The following is a 17113-nucleotide window of genomic DNA, read 5'->3' on the forward strand; positions in this document are numbered from 1 at the left end:
TAACACAGTAATACGTATGTAGTTATATCATTAAACTTACCAACATTTACACGCTGATATAGCAAGATGTAAAAAGTAACCTCGTGTCATAAAGTTATGGTTTTCTTTATATCAAGCATTTCACCTGATTTTTGGTTTGGCTTCACTTTCTGTGTTTCTGATTGTCACCGTTCGTTGAACTTTACAATAGTTGCATCGTGCGTGATTTCTCCGGCCGATACAGAATAGGTGTAAAACTATAAATTTTATGAGTTTAATTTTAATAGTATTTTACTACAAGTGAAAAGTATTTATTAATTATTTATTTCCGCTAATACGTTTGATAAACTTGACTATCATAGTCTGTTTAAGGTTTGTAAAATAATTTTATATGGAAAAAAATCTTAAATTATTGTTTCATTCACGCCACAATTTTATTTTATTTTATTTTTTTAATTAAATCTTGCATATGTTTGGGATTCTTGATAGTAGTAAAGTTCAAAGGTTTGGAAGCTTTCTTTTAAAATCGTAATAATACAATTTTCATTGGTCTGTAATAATAATTAGTTTACACTGATTTCAAATTAAAATAAAATAACTCAAATTATCTGAATATAATTCACTAGTATATTATAAATTTAAGTTGCTATGCTATTTTTGAGAGTGAGATAATCTCTGCCGATCCACTGCTCACATTCATATTATCATTATGTGACACGTTGCTGAGCTTTCACATGAATCAGTATTTCTCTCTCTTCTTTATTCAGTTATTATTCTATTGAAATTTGTGAATTAGATAAAATTTAATTTAGAATTTTTTTTAAATTATAATATTTTGAATGCATGTTTTTTTTTAAAAAAAATTGTATAAAAAATAATAATATTTTGTTAAGTAAATTAACATTATTTTAATTTTTTATTTATATTTTAAGCATTATATATATTTAAATAACCGTGTAATTCACAGAATATTTGCTAATTATTATATACTAATTTTAAGGATTGAAAAATTATTTTAACCTTCATTTTAAGGGTGAATAATATGTATGTCTACATCCATTATTTTTTAATGAAAACAATGTCTACATTCACTGGCAACTACTAGTTCGTTGCGCATGCACTTTGTCTCTCTTCGTCTATGATTAATTGACATTTGGAGTATTTTATTTATAAATCACTGAGTTTTTTTAATGATCCACTTCCGCGTGTCATTTTATATGAAATTTGCGTAAGCACATACTCCAAATGTTCATTTTAGTAGTAGTAATATTTTATGCTAATGGTGCCTTTGACAAATTAAAAGAGAGCAAAAAGATAAAACAATAAATTGAGTTTAGGACTTTTAAGTTTTACCTTGTGAAAATGAAGAAAAAAAGAGGATAAAATGGAGTTAAAAAAAGTGCTATTCAGTAGACAAACAAAAATATTCATTTACTAGTCTCGATTTGGACGAGGAGAGAAAATTGACGGAAAAATAATAAAATAAATACAATATTTCATTTTCTCCTTATATTGGACAGAGAAAAATATATAGAGTAATTAACATTAATATTTTGTTTGATTAATTAAATAAAAAAGTAAAATGAATTAACCGCGCATAATCCTCATGATATGGTGTGTACATTTGATGAAGGTGCACACGAAATAATATGAATTAAATGATATAGACTTAAAAGAAGGGGAAAAAAAAAAGAAATTCCGAAAAGCAGAAGTAAATTTCAATCTTACCGTCAAGTTTGGAGCTTCGTTTAATTCCTCCCATCCTAATGACCTCAACAATATGAATTATTTTGCTGAATTTGGAGCTAGAGAAGTTTCAATCTTCAGCTTCGTTTTGGCATATCTCTCTCTATTACAAAACGGCAGAACATAAATTGAAGTTTGGAGATGAGGATATAGGGTTCAAGATATATATGCGTGCTCACTTATGGACTTCGAAACCTCCTATAACAACAAAAACAGTATTGATAGAAAATTATCAAAATTATCATTTTCAGTTGAAAGAAAACAAAAGTAAAACCTCTGTCAATTGGAAGCGGAATACAAATATATCTAGTGTAAATTCCATATACTACGGAATATTTAAAACTCTAATGTGGGTGCTTTCTGGTGAGAATTAGTTAATAAAATATGACGTTGCCTTGTTACAAATGAACTAGCTAGCTGGGTGCCAATATAGCAAACTTCATCAGATTCTGATTCTTAATTTAGACATGAATGGAATATTAAAAGTAGGCTTTTGGAAATATGTTGTTGATTATTTCTGCAAGGTCTCTTTTAATTCATTCATAATGTAATAATAATAATAATAATAATAATAATAATAATAATAATAATAATAATAATAAGATGCAATTTTAAATGTTGGATTCTACAATATTGATGGAAAGAGGCAAAGAAAATATTAGGGAATGGTGTCAATAGGAATCTTGTATTGTGTCTCTCAGCTTATTCCTATGCCATACCGGCCAGTTTCTGACTTCTGCATGTGAGCTGAGAGACTTGTACACAATCACAATGCCCCCCTTTTTTTTTTCTTCATGCGCCCTCTTTTTTGCTTACTGTACTTCCAGAAAAATGGACAAAAGTATCCCTCACTAGGCATCCCCTATTCTGGGATGAACACCCCAAGAGTATCCTATTCTAGAATATACAAATTATATTCTGAATGTATTACAAAATAAGTTTCCAAATTATTTATTCCTATTCCAGAATAGGTATTCTAGAATATATAGTTTAAGTTTTCATTGTGTTTTATGTTACTTTTGTTGGAAGACAAACAAAGTTTTAAGCCTTGGAGAGTTTAATAACTGCTTAAAATACTTATTTATTGAGTGATTTTTTTCGGCGATTATCTTGCTTTTCTCTTTATTTGGGGTATTGTTAATTTGACTCATTTAGTTGTAGATTTTTAAGAATTTAGTTTTCAGTCTAATTAACTTACTTTGTTGGTTACATCTTAACATTTTGCCTACATTTTTTTTACTAGAAAGGGAGATTGGAGATGTAAGGGGTATTTGGATTAGGATTTTAAAGGATTTTTTTTATAAAAAAAAGTCTTGTGATATTCAATTAGAATTTTTAAATAGTATAAATAAGTCTCATGATATTTAATTAAGATTTTTTAAGGAAAGTAACAAAATCCAATGACATTCAATTATGATTTCTTATAACTTATAAAAAATCTTTTGATATTAAAAATATACAAATTTTAATGGATTTGATCAGATTTTTTAGTATAAAATATTTATCAAACAATCTTACTCAAATCCTTAAGTTTTGTTGGACTTTTTATTGCTTTTTTTGATTGGTCATCGGATTTTCTTTCCTCTCATTACACATACACTCTTCTCTATTTAATATTTTTCAAGATAAATATGTCATATATATTTCTCATATTCTCTTGGAATAAAAAAAAATTTAAATATATTTCTCCCCTTTGTAGTTTTTCTTTTGTGTTCTAAATTAAATTAATATTTGTCTTATGTGTTAAGATTAATCATGTTTTTCTTATATTGATTATGTCCATTACCTATTCGATGCAATGTTTTCATAATTATTACCCTTAATTTCGTCATCCACATAACTCAGTAATTCTCCTACCAATTTTTCACTCTCATCCCGTCTAGTGTATATGCTTATTATTACATCTCATTTAAACATGTTATTAGATTTATTATGAAATAATTGTAGTAATTAAAAAAAATCAAAAAATCAATATATAATTTTAAATATATTATTCAAATCCAAAAGTGAGAATGAGAAGATGTTATTGTAAGAAAGATTAATATAGGAGAACATAAAACTAGAATCAATGTAGCTATCAAAAGATTAAAAAAATTATATTAGTTTTACTTTTTTTTTATTGAAACCTTATAATTTCTTATTACTTTTTTCACCAATTCTTGTAATTTTGAATGTGTTTTTAAAAATTCATAGAATTTTTTCAAATCTTATAAATCTATAAAATCAATTCAAATCCTTTAAATTCTTATGATATAAATTCATTAAAAATCAAATGATAAAAAAAGTCTTGTAAATAAATATGATAAGTAATAATATTTCTATGTAATTGTAAAATTCACAAAATTTTTTTATGTTAAAATAATCTTTTAAAATTCTAATCCAATAGACTTCCTAAATCACATTTTGTAAAAAATGAGACTTTGATAATAATCATCCTAGAAGTCAATTCATAATTAATTTTTAATTGGATATGATAGTATAAAAAAATTTATATTAATGATTTATATCTATTAAACCTTATTATTATTATTTTAAGAAAAACAGTGTTCACTTTATTTAAAAGAAAGGGATATAAATTAAAAGCATGCACACTCAATTTTTTTTCTTTCAAAATTTATATGTAAATCAATTTTAGATATACATGCCTTGGTGCATGTTAATGACATAATTAAACTTAAAACTATATCATATTCATCCAATAAACAAAATTAATTGTCGTGGTGAATCAATATAACATACGTTTACTTTTAGATATTTTTCCGTTGATAATTACTTTCAATGGAAAAGAAAATTAAAAGACAATATGCGATGATCTTACAAGTTAAGAAATGACATAAAAAGAAATTGCGAAATAGAAATGAGAGGCTAGATATCGTTAAATTGTCTATGAATTCAATAATCACATGTTTTTGAATCACCTAATTAACATGAATGCAAACACACACATCATAATATAAAGTTCTAGAGGAGGCAAAGGCAAAGACAAATTTCCAACATGTTTAGTCTAGCTGTGCATCTCCACTGCTGCTAACAATCAAGGTACTATTAGGTGCTTTAACAATTCCAGAACTCAGCCCTCTTCACCTTTGAAATGCTCTCAAGGACTCCCACCGGAGAAATGTGTCCCTTTACTGTCACCCTCTTGGACTCTACATCTACACTGAATGATGTAACTCCTGAGATTGTATGTTAGAAAAACATGTTAATTACGAGTTGATCAGATTATCATTTGATCCTATACAGAAATTATTTTATCTCAGATTATGAAAATATATAATATGTTACACGAATGTATGGTATTGAATTATTGATGCTGAGATTACCTTCCATCTTAGACAGATGCCTTTTCACTTTACTCGCGCATCCTTGACAATGAATAGCAACCCGCATCACAACCACCTTCAAAATTAGAAAATTGAAATGCAAAAATAAGATAGAGTTATTAACAAATAGTGGTGTCCTAACTCCTAACCAATGTATTTGATCTTACAACGGGTAATCAGTGAAGCGAAAGAGGGAAAGTCTTTTTTATTTTTTACCATACTGGCCAAACAACTCTGACATGTAAACATAAACAATGACCAAAGTCAAAAGCCATTTGCATTTCGACATTTCGTATATAGAGGCTTTACTTCATAGTCTTCTATCTTTTAATTTGGACTCGTAATTTAAAAAACAATATTTTTAGAAAAGAAAAAATCATACCATATTTTTTTTTCAAATTTAATGCTAAAAGACTCAATTTGTGTAGTGAAGTGAAAAATAAAAACAGAACAGGAATAGAAAAGGATGGTTTATAAAATGTGTAAGAGAAACGGTATACAAAAACAAAAATGATAAATGGACACTAGCAAGCTATTTGATATCTAGTGAGAAAAAAAGAAAGAGAATGATATATATGATGAGAAAGAAAAAGAGACTGGAAAATTATAAGTATTAATTTGGTGTAGAAAGATGTCTACAAATCATTATTTTATATATATATATATATATATATAACAATGTCCTTTGTATTGCATCTTACTTAGTGTATGAGAAAGTGCAAGTAATCTAACCTGGAAGACATAATCTGTTGGCTTTTTCTGAAGTTCCCTTGATTCATTCTCTTGATGCTTGATGTTTGGTACAGAGACAGAGTCACCTTTCTTGTGAGCTGAATTGAACAACCTGCTGCTAGTGCTAGAGTCAACAAGTTTGGAGTACTTGGCATATTTGATCAACCTTGTATCATCAAGAGAAACACTTCTTTGATGCCTCCTACTCCTAGTCCTAGGCACAACCACAGACCCAGTAATAGTATCGCAGCTTCTCATGCACACTGTTGTTGATGCCTCAGAGTGGCACATGAAACCATTCCTCATTCTCCTCCTCTTGCTGCTTTTCAGTGAAAGAATTTTGAGGGGGATAGAAGGGGGTTAATATGATTTTAAATAGCGTTCCACAACCGCAATTGCAGTCACATTAGCCGTATTTTCCCCGTGACCACAATTTAATTAAAACCATCATTACAATATTTATCAACCAAGATGTTTTGAAGATCCAATGTTCTAATGCTAATGCTGGTTTTGGAAGTGGGAGACAGTGACTGTAGAATAAAAGAGACGTACTGCCATTATCACTTGGCTAACAAAATAACAATGAGTTCACTGGCAGTATGGAATCTTTTTGGCATTTTATCTATTATGCATGTGTCTATGATATTAAAACAGTAACACTCCAAAACCCTGTCCTTTTCAGCTCTTAATGCTGAGAAATTGACATTAGCCCTTTTTGCTATTATGAATTAAAATGGCATGTTCGAGAAAATCATATTAAAACAAGAAGAACATGGAGTATCTTGTTTTATTTTATTTTTTTCTCTTACCAAAATATTTATTTTATTTTTATTTCTGGGGTCCTTGGATGAGGGTTGGGCTGTGTGTGGATATTAAAACTAGAAATTAAGGCTTTTCTTAACCACTATTTAAGCATGGGCGTTTGGCAGCACATAGTGGGGAAAAGGCTGAAAATGTAGTTGGACAGCTATGCATGATGCATCAAAAATCAAAAGTATTTGGTTGATGTACAAAAGGGGCTAAATTCAATGAGGAGATGCAGAGCAGTGTTACAAGTGTCTGAGTCTTACGTTACAGTTTTAGTAGAAACTAATGCTCTTACAACGTTCAGCAAAGAATCAAAGTTATATAATATACTCTCTAAAATATTCCTTATAATAAATATACTTTTTAATGTTTGCTAATAAATTATTGGAATCTACCAGATCATGGATGAGTTTATTAAATTAAAAGTAAAACTCACGAAATTTAATGATTTCTAATAAATTTGAGCTAATATTAATAAAAAGTATGTTAAAAAATTGTGTTGCTTATATTTTTCATAAACTATAGATAGTGGAGAAGAACTACGTCTTGCTAGCAATAATAGCATTGTATTTTGATTTGGCAGGATGGCATTAGTATGTAGCATTGCATGTAGTTTACAGTTAGGAGATAATTAATTACCAAGGCATGTAGTTTCCAGTGTCATGCATAGCACCAAACTATAGAAGAATCAAATTACTAAATCTACTCTAGACTATGAATCCATGATTATGAAATAAAATGAAAAATGAAGCTATATTCTTATGTACTCTTAACAGTTTTTCCATGATCGAACAGCTAGCAACCGATCTTCACTCACAATATAGATTCATTCAAGAAAATATGGAAGGATTAATGTGCTTCATGAAGTAGTGGGTAGAAATTAAATTAAATGTAACGATTAGAATGTCAGCGAAGCAGGCAGACATGACTCATGGAAACTTAGCAAATGATGATTGCATGCACCCACACTGCTTTGACTGAGGGATGCCATGTGACATTATTTAAGTGGGTTCACAGTCTTTTAATTCGTTCCTCTGTTCCATCCTGCTTTCAGCAACAAAATATTGACATCCAAGGACCACCACTAAGTAGTAAGTGTAGCGCTTCTGCAAGTTCTACAAAACCTTAGCAATTGGCTGTAACTGATGAGTTTAACCCTTCAATTCAAACTAGTTTTTTTTTTCTTCCAACCAAAACACGTTTCATTTATGGATTGAGTTTGCACCCCATTTAAACAATGAAAATGCATTTTCATTGTGTAAATAAAAAAACATAAATATATTTCCATTTTGTAATTAATTCTAGATGCAAATTACTTTTATAACATAATCAAATCAATAGTGATATAGATTATATTTTTTTAAAAATTTAAATTAAATTAATTAAAATATAATTTACCCTTTTTTTTAATAGTATTAGTTGAATTAAGTATCATATAGATTACCTTTTTAATTGAATTGGAATAAATTACCACAGAAGTTATCATTTATAATAGTAACCAAATTAATTAGTAGTATAGAAATCACCCTTTTTAATAGCTCTTGAATTGATTATGATACAGATTTGTCTTATAATAGTAATCAAATTAATTATAAATTTGTCTTGAATTGATTATAATAGTAATCAAATTAATTAGTCTTATATTTTTTAATTGAAACCTGTTTCCGTTTTACTTGTGATATAAATTATATTTTTCGAATTGAAATTAAACTAGTTATGATATAATTTACCTTTTTTAGTTTTAGCAGAATTAAGTATATTACGAATTACATTTTTTAAATTGAATTTGGATTAATTAAGATAGAAGTTACCATCTATAATAGTAACCAAATTAATTTTTTAATATTAAATGAAAACCTCAAATCAAATAATTAAAATAAAAAAAAAATAAAAAGATGTATAAGGAAATCGCAATTGCATTAGGTATCTGGATTTACTTTAGACACATAATAACATAATCATAATTATGTTGTGTGGGAATATATAACAAACACAATTTTTGTTGAATCTAAAAGTTATAAATATTAAATAAATAAATAAAAAGAGAAAAAAAAAACTCAGTGAGAAAGGGAGGGAAGGGGTGTAGGAAATTGGTATAGAAATAAGGGTGACTTTTCACTCTTTTTTATATAAAAAAAAGTATGAAAAAAGAAAAGAAAAGAAAGTAGATGGGAATAGCAAGGCCCAGAAAAGAAAAGTGTAAGAGACTGAGCCCAAAGGACACTAGCTCCACTAAATAATAGGAAAATGAAGGCTGTGGTTAGGGGCCATGCCTAGAACTTGTCGGGTGTTGCTAGGTGCACCCTGCATTATTGCTGGTGTACCCAATACTTAAGATGAAATAACGAAAATATCCTTAATTCGTAAGCCTTTTAACTTGATCTATAAAAGGCTTACGGATCAAGTTGATCCGTATACTTAATATCAACATACGGATCAACTTGATCCATATCAACCTTATGGATCAACTTGATCCGTACGATTTACGGACCACCCTCACGCACACCCATCACAAATGTGAAAAAAACGCAGGGACAATTTTAGTATTTTAAGAAAATGTTGGGTGTACCAGCAATAATGCTAGGTGCACCTAGCAACACCCGAAGTTGTCGATTTCAGGCTTGGGGAGAAGTCAACAGACTTATGTCCAACAATATAAATTCGAAAAAGTGTTTACTATTCACACAACCCACCTCCTGTTTTACTCTACACACCCCTGTCAGTTTTAGTAATTTTTTTGACAAAATTTCTTTATACGAAAAATCTATATTCACTTGATTGGGAAAGCAGTTGCAAGTTGTAACAGAAATATGTAACTATCCATGATTTCACCGATCCAAAATCTCCTTATTTTTTAGCTAAACTTGGAAAGATTCAAGTAATTACTAAATTCAAGTAATTATGAGATAGTTAGCCTCTAAAGCCTAAGTTTCTTATGGTTCTGATTTCAGATCATTATGTCTATGTGGAATATCATGTGCAAGATTGAGTTCCAGATATTAATTGCACTACGAAGATGTAATACATTACAAGTATAGTTCGCACGGGAATCCTCTTATAACTAGATAGAAGACTCAGATTTGCCATTAATTTTGCTTTATTTTATCTATGCATAGATTTATAAAACTGACGGAAGTAGAGAGCATTAGTTTTGCTCCTGATAGATAAGGTATTTGAGTCTTTTTGAGGCTTCAATGATGGAATCTCTCTGGCCAAAAGCACTAATTCTTATATATTCTTCACCACCTGGTCCAAAACCACTACCCGGGACTGTAATTATGTGAGTCTTCTCAAGAATTTCAGCAAAAACATTCCAAGATTTTGAGCCAGGAAAATGGACCCAAACATAGGGTGCATTTTTACCACCATACACTGTCAGACCAAGAGAAGTCAAAGCATCAACCAGTATCCTTGCATTCTCCATATAGTAGTCAACAAGGGTCTGCATGGCCTGAAATTTTCCACAACATTATTTGCCATAGTCACACCAATTGCACAAGAGTTTCATAATAAAAGTCATAGTATGCAATATTTTCTTTTGTCCTAGGTCAGAGACACAAGTGTTTTCCAACTCACTAGGTCAAAGATTAATTCTACTTGCGTTGTATAACTGTCATTAGTCCAAAGGAATTTGGCACATGGTGAAAATTGTTAAATAAATCATTTTTACTCATGTGAACACAACTAAGCCTTACACTACTGGTCAACACTTTGGATTATTTTGATTTAAATTTAGGAACAACTAGAGTTTAAATGAAACATAATAGCAAGAATTTTGACTAGTTATACACATTCTTAGGAACTAGAATTTTACCCTTAAACCCTCTGGGGAAAGGCATGCTAGTCCACCAGCTTGAGCTATGTTGGATGCTCCATTAAAACATGTGCACATTATACGGTTGAAATCATGCACAACAGGAAAGCCATTTGAATACAAGAGTTCTTCAGGGACCACTGTCCAACCAAGGCGGACACCTGTGAAGCCAGCAAATTTCGAGAAGGATGACACTTCAATTGCAACCTGAAAGAATAACAAGGAAAAAAAGAGAGGTTAAGCCTGCCATTATGGAAAATAGTACATGCTAGATACGAAAAAAGATGTCATACAAAAATAATGTTGCATTTGTCACTTGGAAAAAGATTTTCAACTTTCCCATTATTTAGAACAGCTATGAAAAATTGAAAAACTGTTTAGTGTGCTACGGGTTTAAATTGTAAGTGACAAATAAGAAATAAATATGGGATTGGAAGGTGAAACTAAATTATTTATATAACATTTTGATGGACCAATCATGTGTCGAGATTGAAAGAACAGGTTTACAAGATGCTAGTGAAAACAACACAAAACAGAATGGGACTTGACTAGATCAATGAACATGCATGGCAATACCTCTCTGGCTCCAGGAATTTCGTAGATTGATTTAGGACTATCATCAGTGATATATGCTGAATATGCAGAGTCAAAGATAATGATTGATCCATTCACTTTGGCAAAATCCACAAGTTGTTCTAATTGCTTCCTTGTTGCTGCATGACCAGTGGGATTGTTTGGAGAATTGAAGAAAATAAGTTCAGTCCTTGAAATGGTAGGAAGATCAGGAAAGAAGTCACTTTGAGGTCCACATGTCATGTATTCTATGTTTTTGTACTTCCCAGCTTTATCTACAAACTTGCCAGCCTGACCAATTATGACACTCGAATCTATGTAGGCCTGCCTTAGAAGAATTTGCCATGATTAAAAACACTTTCTGATTGGTGACATGATGCATGCATTCAGTCTAAGAGGACATTTCAACAAGTTGCTCATTATAGTGAAACGATAGAATAAGCAAGATGGAAGACTTTATAGTTTATACAATTCAAATGCAATCAAGCAATTAATTGGAACAATATTATCAACAAATACTAAAATCTAGGCCTTGTTTGTTTACTGTTTTGAAAAACAGTTTTCTGTTTTCTAAAACTTGTTTGTCCTTTGAGCACATTTGGAAGTTGCTGATTGCTAACATCTAGATAATATTAGACCATATTCATTAGATAGTAATTACAATACCGGAAAGGATGGATCCTGCACAGCTATCTTCAGATTGGGACCCATAAGCAGCTACACACGTTGAGACAAATCAAATTCAGTACTTCATAGTATTAAATTCATTTGAGATAGTAGACTATGTGTAGTGGGTAGGTAAAAAGTTACCAATACAAGGGAAGAAAAATAAATTAGAACACAACAAACAAATATAAAGGAATACCTGAAGACGAGTAATATCACACTGTGCACCATCTGAAACAAAAACCTCAGAAGGTTTTATCCCCAGATCTTTGTAGAATGTAACAGAAATTGCTTTCCTCAAGGCCTGCAATGTTGTTTTCGCAGGATATATACATTTTATTACTTGAATGGCATATATTATATATAGTGATCTATAATAATAACACAAAAAAATGTAGATAAAGATAAGTTGCTAGACTCAAATGTTAATAGAATGTACTTCTAAAACAGAAGCACTTTAAACTCCAGCACAAAAAGAAAGTATAGTTTCTATTTTATATGAGAATTTCATTTTGTGGTCTGTACGAATGAGAAAAAAATGATATAATTGCTCAAACAAACTCCAAGATACCTTTTCACCTTGCTCTGGTCCATATCCTTTATAGCCTGTTGCTGTTGAAAGGCCATGCACAAACTGCAAAACACCATATGAGTGCAACCAGATCAGGGGATATTTCTCTTCCAGACCAATATTCCTTCTGGTTATTAATTAGCTATCTCAATTCAAGAATATATAACCGCAATCGTTTCTCTTCAAATCTTAGGCGAAAGAGAATGGTTCAAATAGCATATCAGATACTTTATTGTTGATATATCATATAATTAGCATATGACTTGCATGGCTTATAGATTATATAACATATAACTATTAGCAAGAAAAGTCAGCACACATACTTAGAGTCACAGATGCGGTCACGTGCTCATTAATCAGTGGATTATTTTAACCAAGACTTTGAATTTTCCTAACAAATACTGGTAGATGCATTTTATAAATATGCAACCTGCTTATAATAAATTGTTCTGATTGATGAACGAAATATTCATAATTATCCTCCCTTGTTAATCAACTTTACATGAGACACTAGCAGGTTTCGTGATGAATCAAATATTCAACTTCAAGTTATCTTTTTCCTTCGACTTTGCATGCTTGAGACACTAGCCGGTTAACTCATGATGGATGAAATATTCATGGGCCTCATTTATACACACTCTCATTCATTGAGTTTATACATGGGGTTTGATGGGGCTTAATTTCCCTACCAGGTAACATATTTATTCTCAAAGTCACTTATTACATATATATACATGCATTATCTTCTGCCAATTCAGCATAAATAACTTAATAATAACCTTCAAAACTTACATCAACCATGCTAGATGTTACAATTGTTGGTAAGGGTTGTGTCGTATCACCAATTCCGAGGTCTATTACATTTGCATGTGGATACATCTCTAAGTGCATAAGCTCGTGTCTTTCAATCTGATACAATCAGGATAGTTATGACTTATAAGTCTTTAGCACATGAATCATAAGATTTTACATGTCATATGACAGTGAATATCCGAGTAAAAAATCTTGGACTAGTAATCTATATATATTGTTATTGTTTTTTTTTTTTTTATCACGTTCTTTCTTATATCTACCAAGTTCTCTCTCTTCCTTTATTTTTCTCTCTTATCTTTCTTTTTCTTTTCCCCACTTGTACACTCCAAAAATGAGATATACAAGTACAATTAAAATTTTCGTATGTAAAACTGTTTTGCTCTAGGTTTTGCCACATCAATACAACAATATTTTTTTAAAAAATAGAACAATATTAATATAACATTATCGGTAGTACAAATATAAATAAGACTAATATCACACTTTTTTGAGGAGATATCACACTTTAATATAATAAAATAATTATTATAATTACAATAGTTTAAAATGATAAAAAAAATAATTAGCTGATGTTATAATTGGATAAAATCAGAAAGAATAAATAAAATAATACTATAAAAATAGTATAGAAATGAAATAATATAAAATAAATTAATTTTACAATATATAGTTAAAAAATATAACTCTAAAATAATATTAGAAAATAACTAATATAAATTTCAACCATATAAGTTGTTAAAAACATTATAAATGATAGCATATAATAAATAAATTATAAAACAACGAGAAGTAGCATTATATTAATGAAAACCCTAAAACATAATCATATAATAAAATTTAAATTGAAATTTAAAATATTCAATTTTCGGTACAAATATATATTTTCTAAAATTTAAAAAACATAATACGAATAAATTCTTTTAAGGAATAGACAAATGCATTTTCTTTTGTTAATTTTATATATTTTGTATTATGTAATTATTATCATGCTTTATTATTTGTAGTTATTATTATTATCATGTTTTATTATCATAAAAATAAACATATGCATATGTGTACAAATGACAATCTAATTCAAAATTTAAATTCCCTAAGTCCACCTAGGGGACTCTTAATAGGAATTTATATGTGTTAATTGGCTTCAGAAAGTCCAACTATGTTTGATTAATAGGAAAAAATGGAGGAAATAGAGAGACATAACAAAATTAAATTTCCATTCTATTATTTGGATATATTATTATGACAAATTATTCATCTTAATTAAATTGAGAAAAAAGAAGAAAAAATGAATGTCAATGAAATAGGTTGGAATATATTCCATCAGTTTTCTTGATATTTTACCATTCCAGACAATAGAATAAAATACCAATTATATTATATTCCCCTTCATTTTCACCATTTTCCACAATCCAAATATATTTTCAATGTCATTTGACCAAGCAAGATTAAATTTTAATATTATTGCAAAAAAAAAAAAGCTCTCAGATTTTATTTTCCCTCTTAGCTTTGTAAATGGTTAAAAAGAAAGTAAATGCACAATATGTTCATACTGGAGGGTAAAAATAAATTTGAAACCAGTATTTGGACGAAAATATAGCAAGATTAATTCAGGTGAACAATAATCATGATGAAAACGGAAAATTGTGGAAAAGCACCTCAGGAAATAAATAACCATGTTGCAGTTTCTCCATGTTTACATTCCTGGGCACCTTTGTGCAGTGTCCTGCGCATGATAGTCATGATGATACGTACGTCTAAATAATTAATTAAGGAAAACAAAGATAACAAATAAATAAAAAATTGAACCAAACAAACATGAATTTATATGCATACCGATTCTCACGTTTTGATGAGTCTTCAATGTGCATGACAGCCTGTGAATTATCATTTGGATACATTAACTATTTGGTAGAGAGGGGACCTAATGTTGAAATGCAAGAGAAATTAAACACAAAATGAAAAGATGACTAAAGGTTGTTGGTATATAAGTTAACATTTTCCAGTTCTTTTTTTACCTCGCAATTACCATCCTAGGCTGCAAAATATTAGTACTAAACATAAAACTGCAAATTGATGAGTTGTACATTTAGGCCTGATTTTCTCCTCTGCTATTCTCCAACCAGAAACTCCTCCTCTAAGGCTCTGGTTTATTTCAGACGACTAGTTCTAGCACTTATGCCAGTTATATCCATAATGACATATTTATAAATAATAACCGGGTCAATCAACACAAACTGTGCTGTCTATTAAAGAATATATGGCCGTCTATACTTTCTCAAGCCGACACAAGCGAGAAACTGAGTTCCCCTATGTCAATTTCATCAATTTCATTTTCCACACACCTAATTTTATATTAATTAACCACCGAGCAAACCAAATAAGTGATACCGATACTTGTGCTCCAACGTATGACAATATGCAACGATTTTTTTTGTTGTTGTTGCTTATGGCAATGGTAAAAAACGGTTGCATAAAATTATCAAAGAAGGCATGAAGTCATTGACTTTAGAGAATGGTTTTGATACTTCAAATTGTTCTATATGATTATTCTTTTTAGAAAAATTTAAAATCAATTAAATATTATTTATCAATTATTCTATTAATTACTATGGCAATTTTTTTATCTGACATTAAGATAATTAATTTACTCACTTAAATCTAACAATTTTTTCAATTACAAAATAATATGGTATGACCAACTTTATATCATCAAAACCAAAAGGCATTTCATTAATCATCCATAACCACCAAAGTTACATTGTGACTCAATACGAAAACTGATGATGCTAATAAAATATCAAAGTTTGGTTTCATATTCTTCTTCTTCTTCAAGTTTGGCTTAATAAAATATCCTCATCTATCTGATCATGAAATATCTACAAAATTAAAATACCAAAAACAAAGTGGTCGCCATTTACTGAAGACACCAAGAAAGTGTGGCAAGGTCATTGATTAACATAAATGGAGGAAACAAAATACGTTGCCTGGCTATGATCCAACAATGAGTGATTGTTAAGAGATACAACCAACATGCTTAAGAATTAGGATGTGTTCATATTTTTTTACTGTAAACTTGAAAATAAGCTGGAGGAAGGACTTGTAAAGGTGTGGACTAATGAGGGGAAAAATGGAAATTGCAAGGCCTCCAATGAGGATTTGTATGAGAAGATGGTGATATGTTGCCCTTGCAACACACAAGACAAAGGGAGTATTTTTACAGCCTAAGGTGATGGTTTGAGTGTTTTTTATGATAGTGTTGTCTTAGATGAGAGTTCAAAAGATGATGAAAAACCTATGTCAAGTTAAGTTGAGGTTAATGAGGATATTCCTTAGGATATTGTATTTAGGCTTACAACTCAGGTTGCAAATAAGGGGTGAGAGGGATGACTTGATTTACACACTTAAAGATGGTGGTGAGATGTCATTTGAGATAGTTTCCATTTTGGAGTTTGAGACACAAATTGATTTGGTTGATAACTATGAGGTGTCAAGCAAAAAGTTACAAAAAAGTCAGCCTTAACAAATGGGAAAAGACTTCAAATTTTAACTTAGAATGGAGTTTGATTCAATTGGATAGTTCAAGCTAGGATACTATAAAGGAATGTGCTTTACTTAATTGTTGGGGTTGAAATTCAAGAAGAATGACTTCGTTAGATATAGGGTGTTTTGTCAAGAAGAGTATGAGATAAGCAAGTATATAATATGAAGAAGTATTACGGTGGTGTTATCCTAAGAGACTTAAAGTTGTATCATGTAAAGCCACATACGAAGTAAATAATAAGAAAAAATGGTTACATTCAAACATATGTCTAATTTGCTTAATCTTCCTACCAATATGACTTGATGTGATATGCTAATTTGGTTAAGTAATGATTAGTATGCGCCTACTAATTGATTGATGCAGGCATGTAAGGAAACACATGATTGGTTAATACAAAAGGACTCAAGATTTTGGCCAAAGGCACACATGACAGAGTATGTTAGGTGTGACAAGATTTTGAACAACATATCAGAGGCTTTCAATGGAAGAATTTGGGAAGCTAAGGACTAATAAATAATATCAGTGTTTGAATGTACAAGAATTTACAA

At 29.9% G+C, this 17113-nt stretch overlaps 2 protein-coding genes across 2 annotated transcripts; both read right to left on the minus strand.

Moving 5' to 3' along the window:
- Positions 1–4574: 4574 nt before the first annotated feature.
- LOC114424515 (protein SODIUM POTASSIUM ROOT DEFECTIVE 3-like) lies at positions 4575–6274 on the minus strand. The gene is made up of 3 exons (XM_028391371.1): positions 5781–6274; positions 5049–5124; positions 4575–4901 (listed from the first exon to the last, which is right to left on the minus strand). The coding sequence occupies exons 1-3, from the start codon at positions 6084–6086 to the stop codon at positions 4780–4782; spliced, it is 504 nt and encodes a 167-aa protein (XP_028247172.1). The 5' UTR covers positions 6087–6274; the 3' UTR covers positions 4575–4779.
- Positions 6275–9565: 3291 nt separating this feature from the next.
- LOC114423854 (aminotransferase ALD1, chloroplastic-like) lies at positions 9566–15342 on the minus strand. The gene is made up of 10 exons (XM_028390758.1): positions 15040–15342; positions 14858–14898; positions 14680–14747; positions 13004–13120; positions 12212–12274; positions 11840–11944; positions 11641–11691; positions 10978–11298; positions 10402–10608; positions 9566–10038 (listed from the first exon to the last, which is right to left on the minus strand). Exons 1-10 carry the CDS (start codon positions 15108–15110, stop codon positions 9733–9735), a joined length of 1350 nt encoding a protein of 449 aa, XP_028246559.1. The 5' UTR covers positions 15111–15342; the 3' UTR covers positions 9566–9732.
- Between the last annotated feature and the right edge of the window lie 1771 nt (positions 15343–17113).

The sequence above is a fragment of the Glycine soja genome, chromosome 8, assembly GCF_004193775.1.
Source record: "Glycine soja cultivar W05 chromosome 8, ASM419377v2, whole genome shotgun sequence".
NCBI lineage: Eukaryota > Viridiplantae > Streptophyta > Magnoliopsida > Fabales > Fabaceae > Glycine > Glycine soja.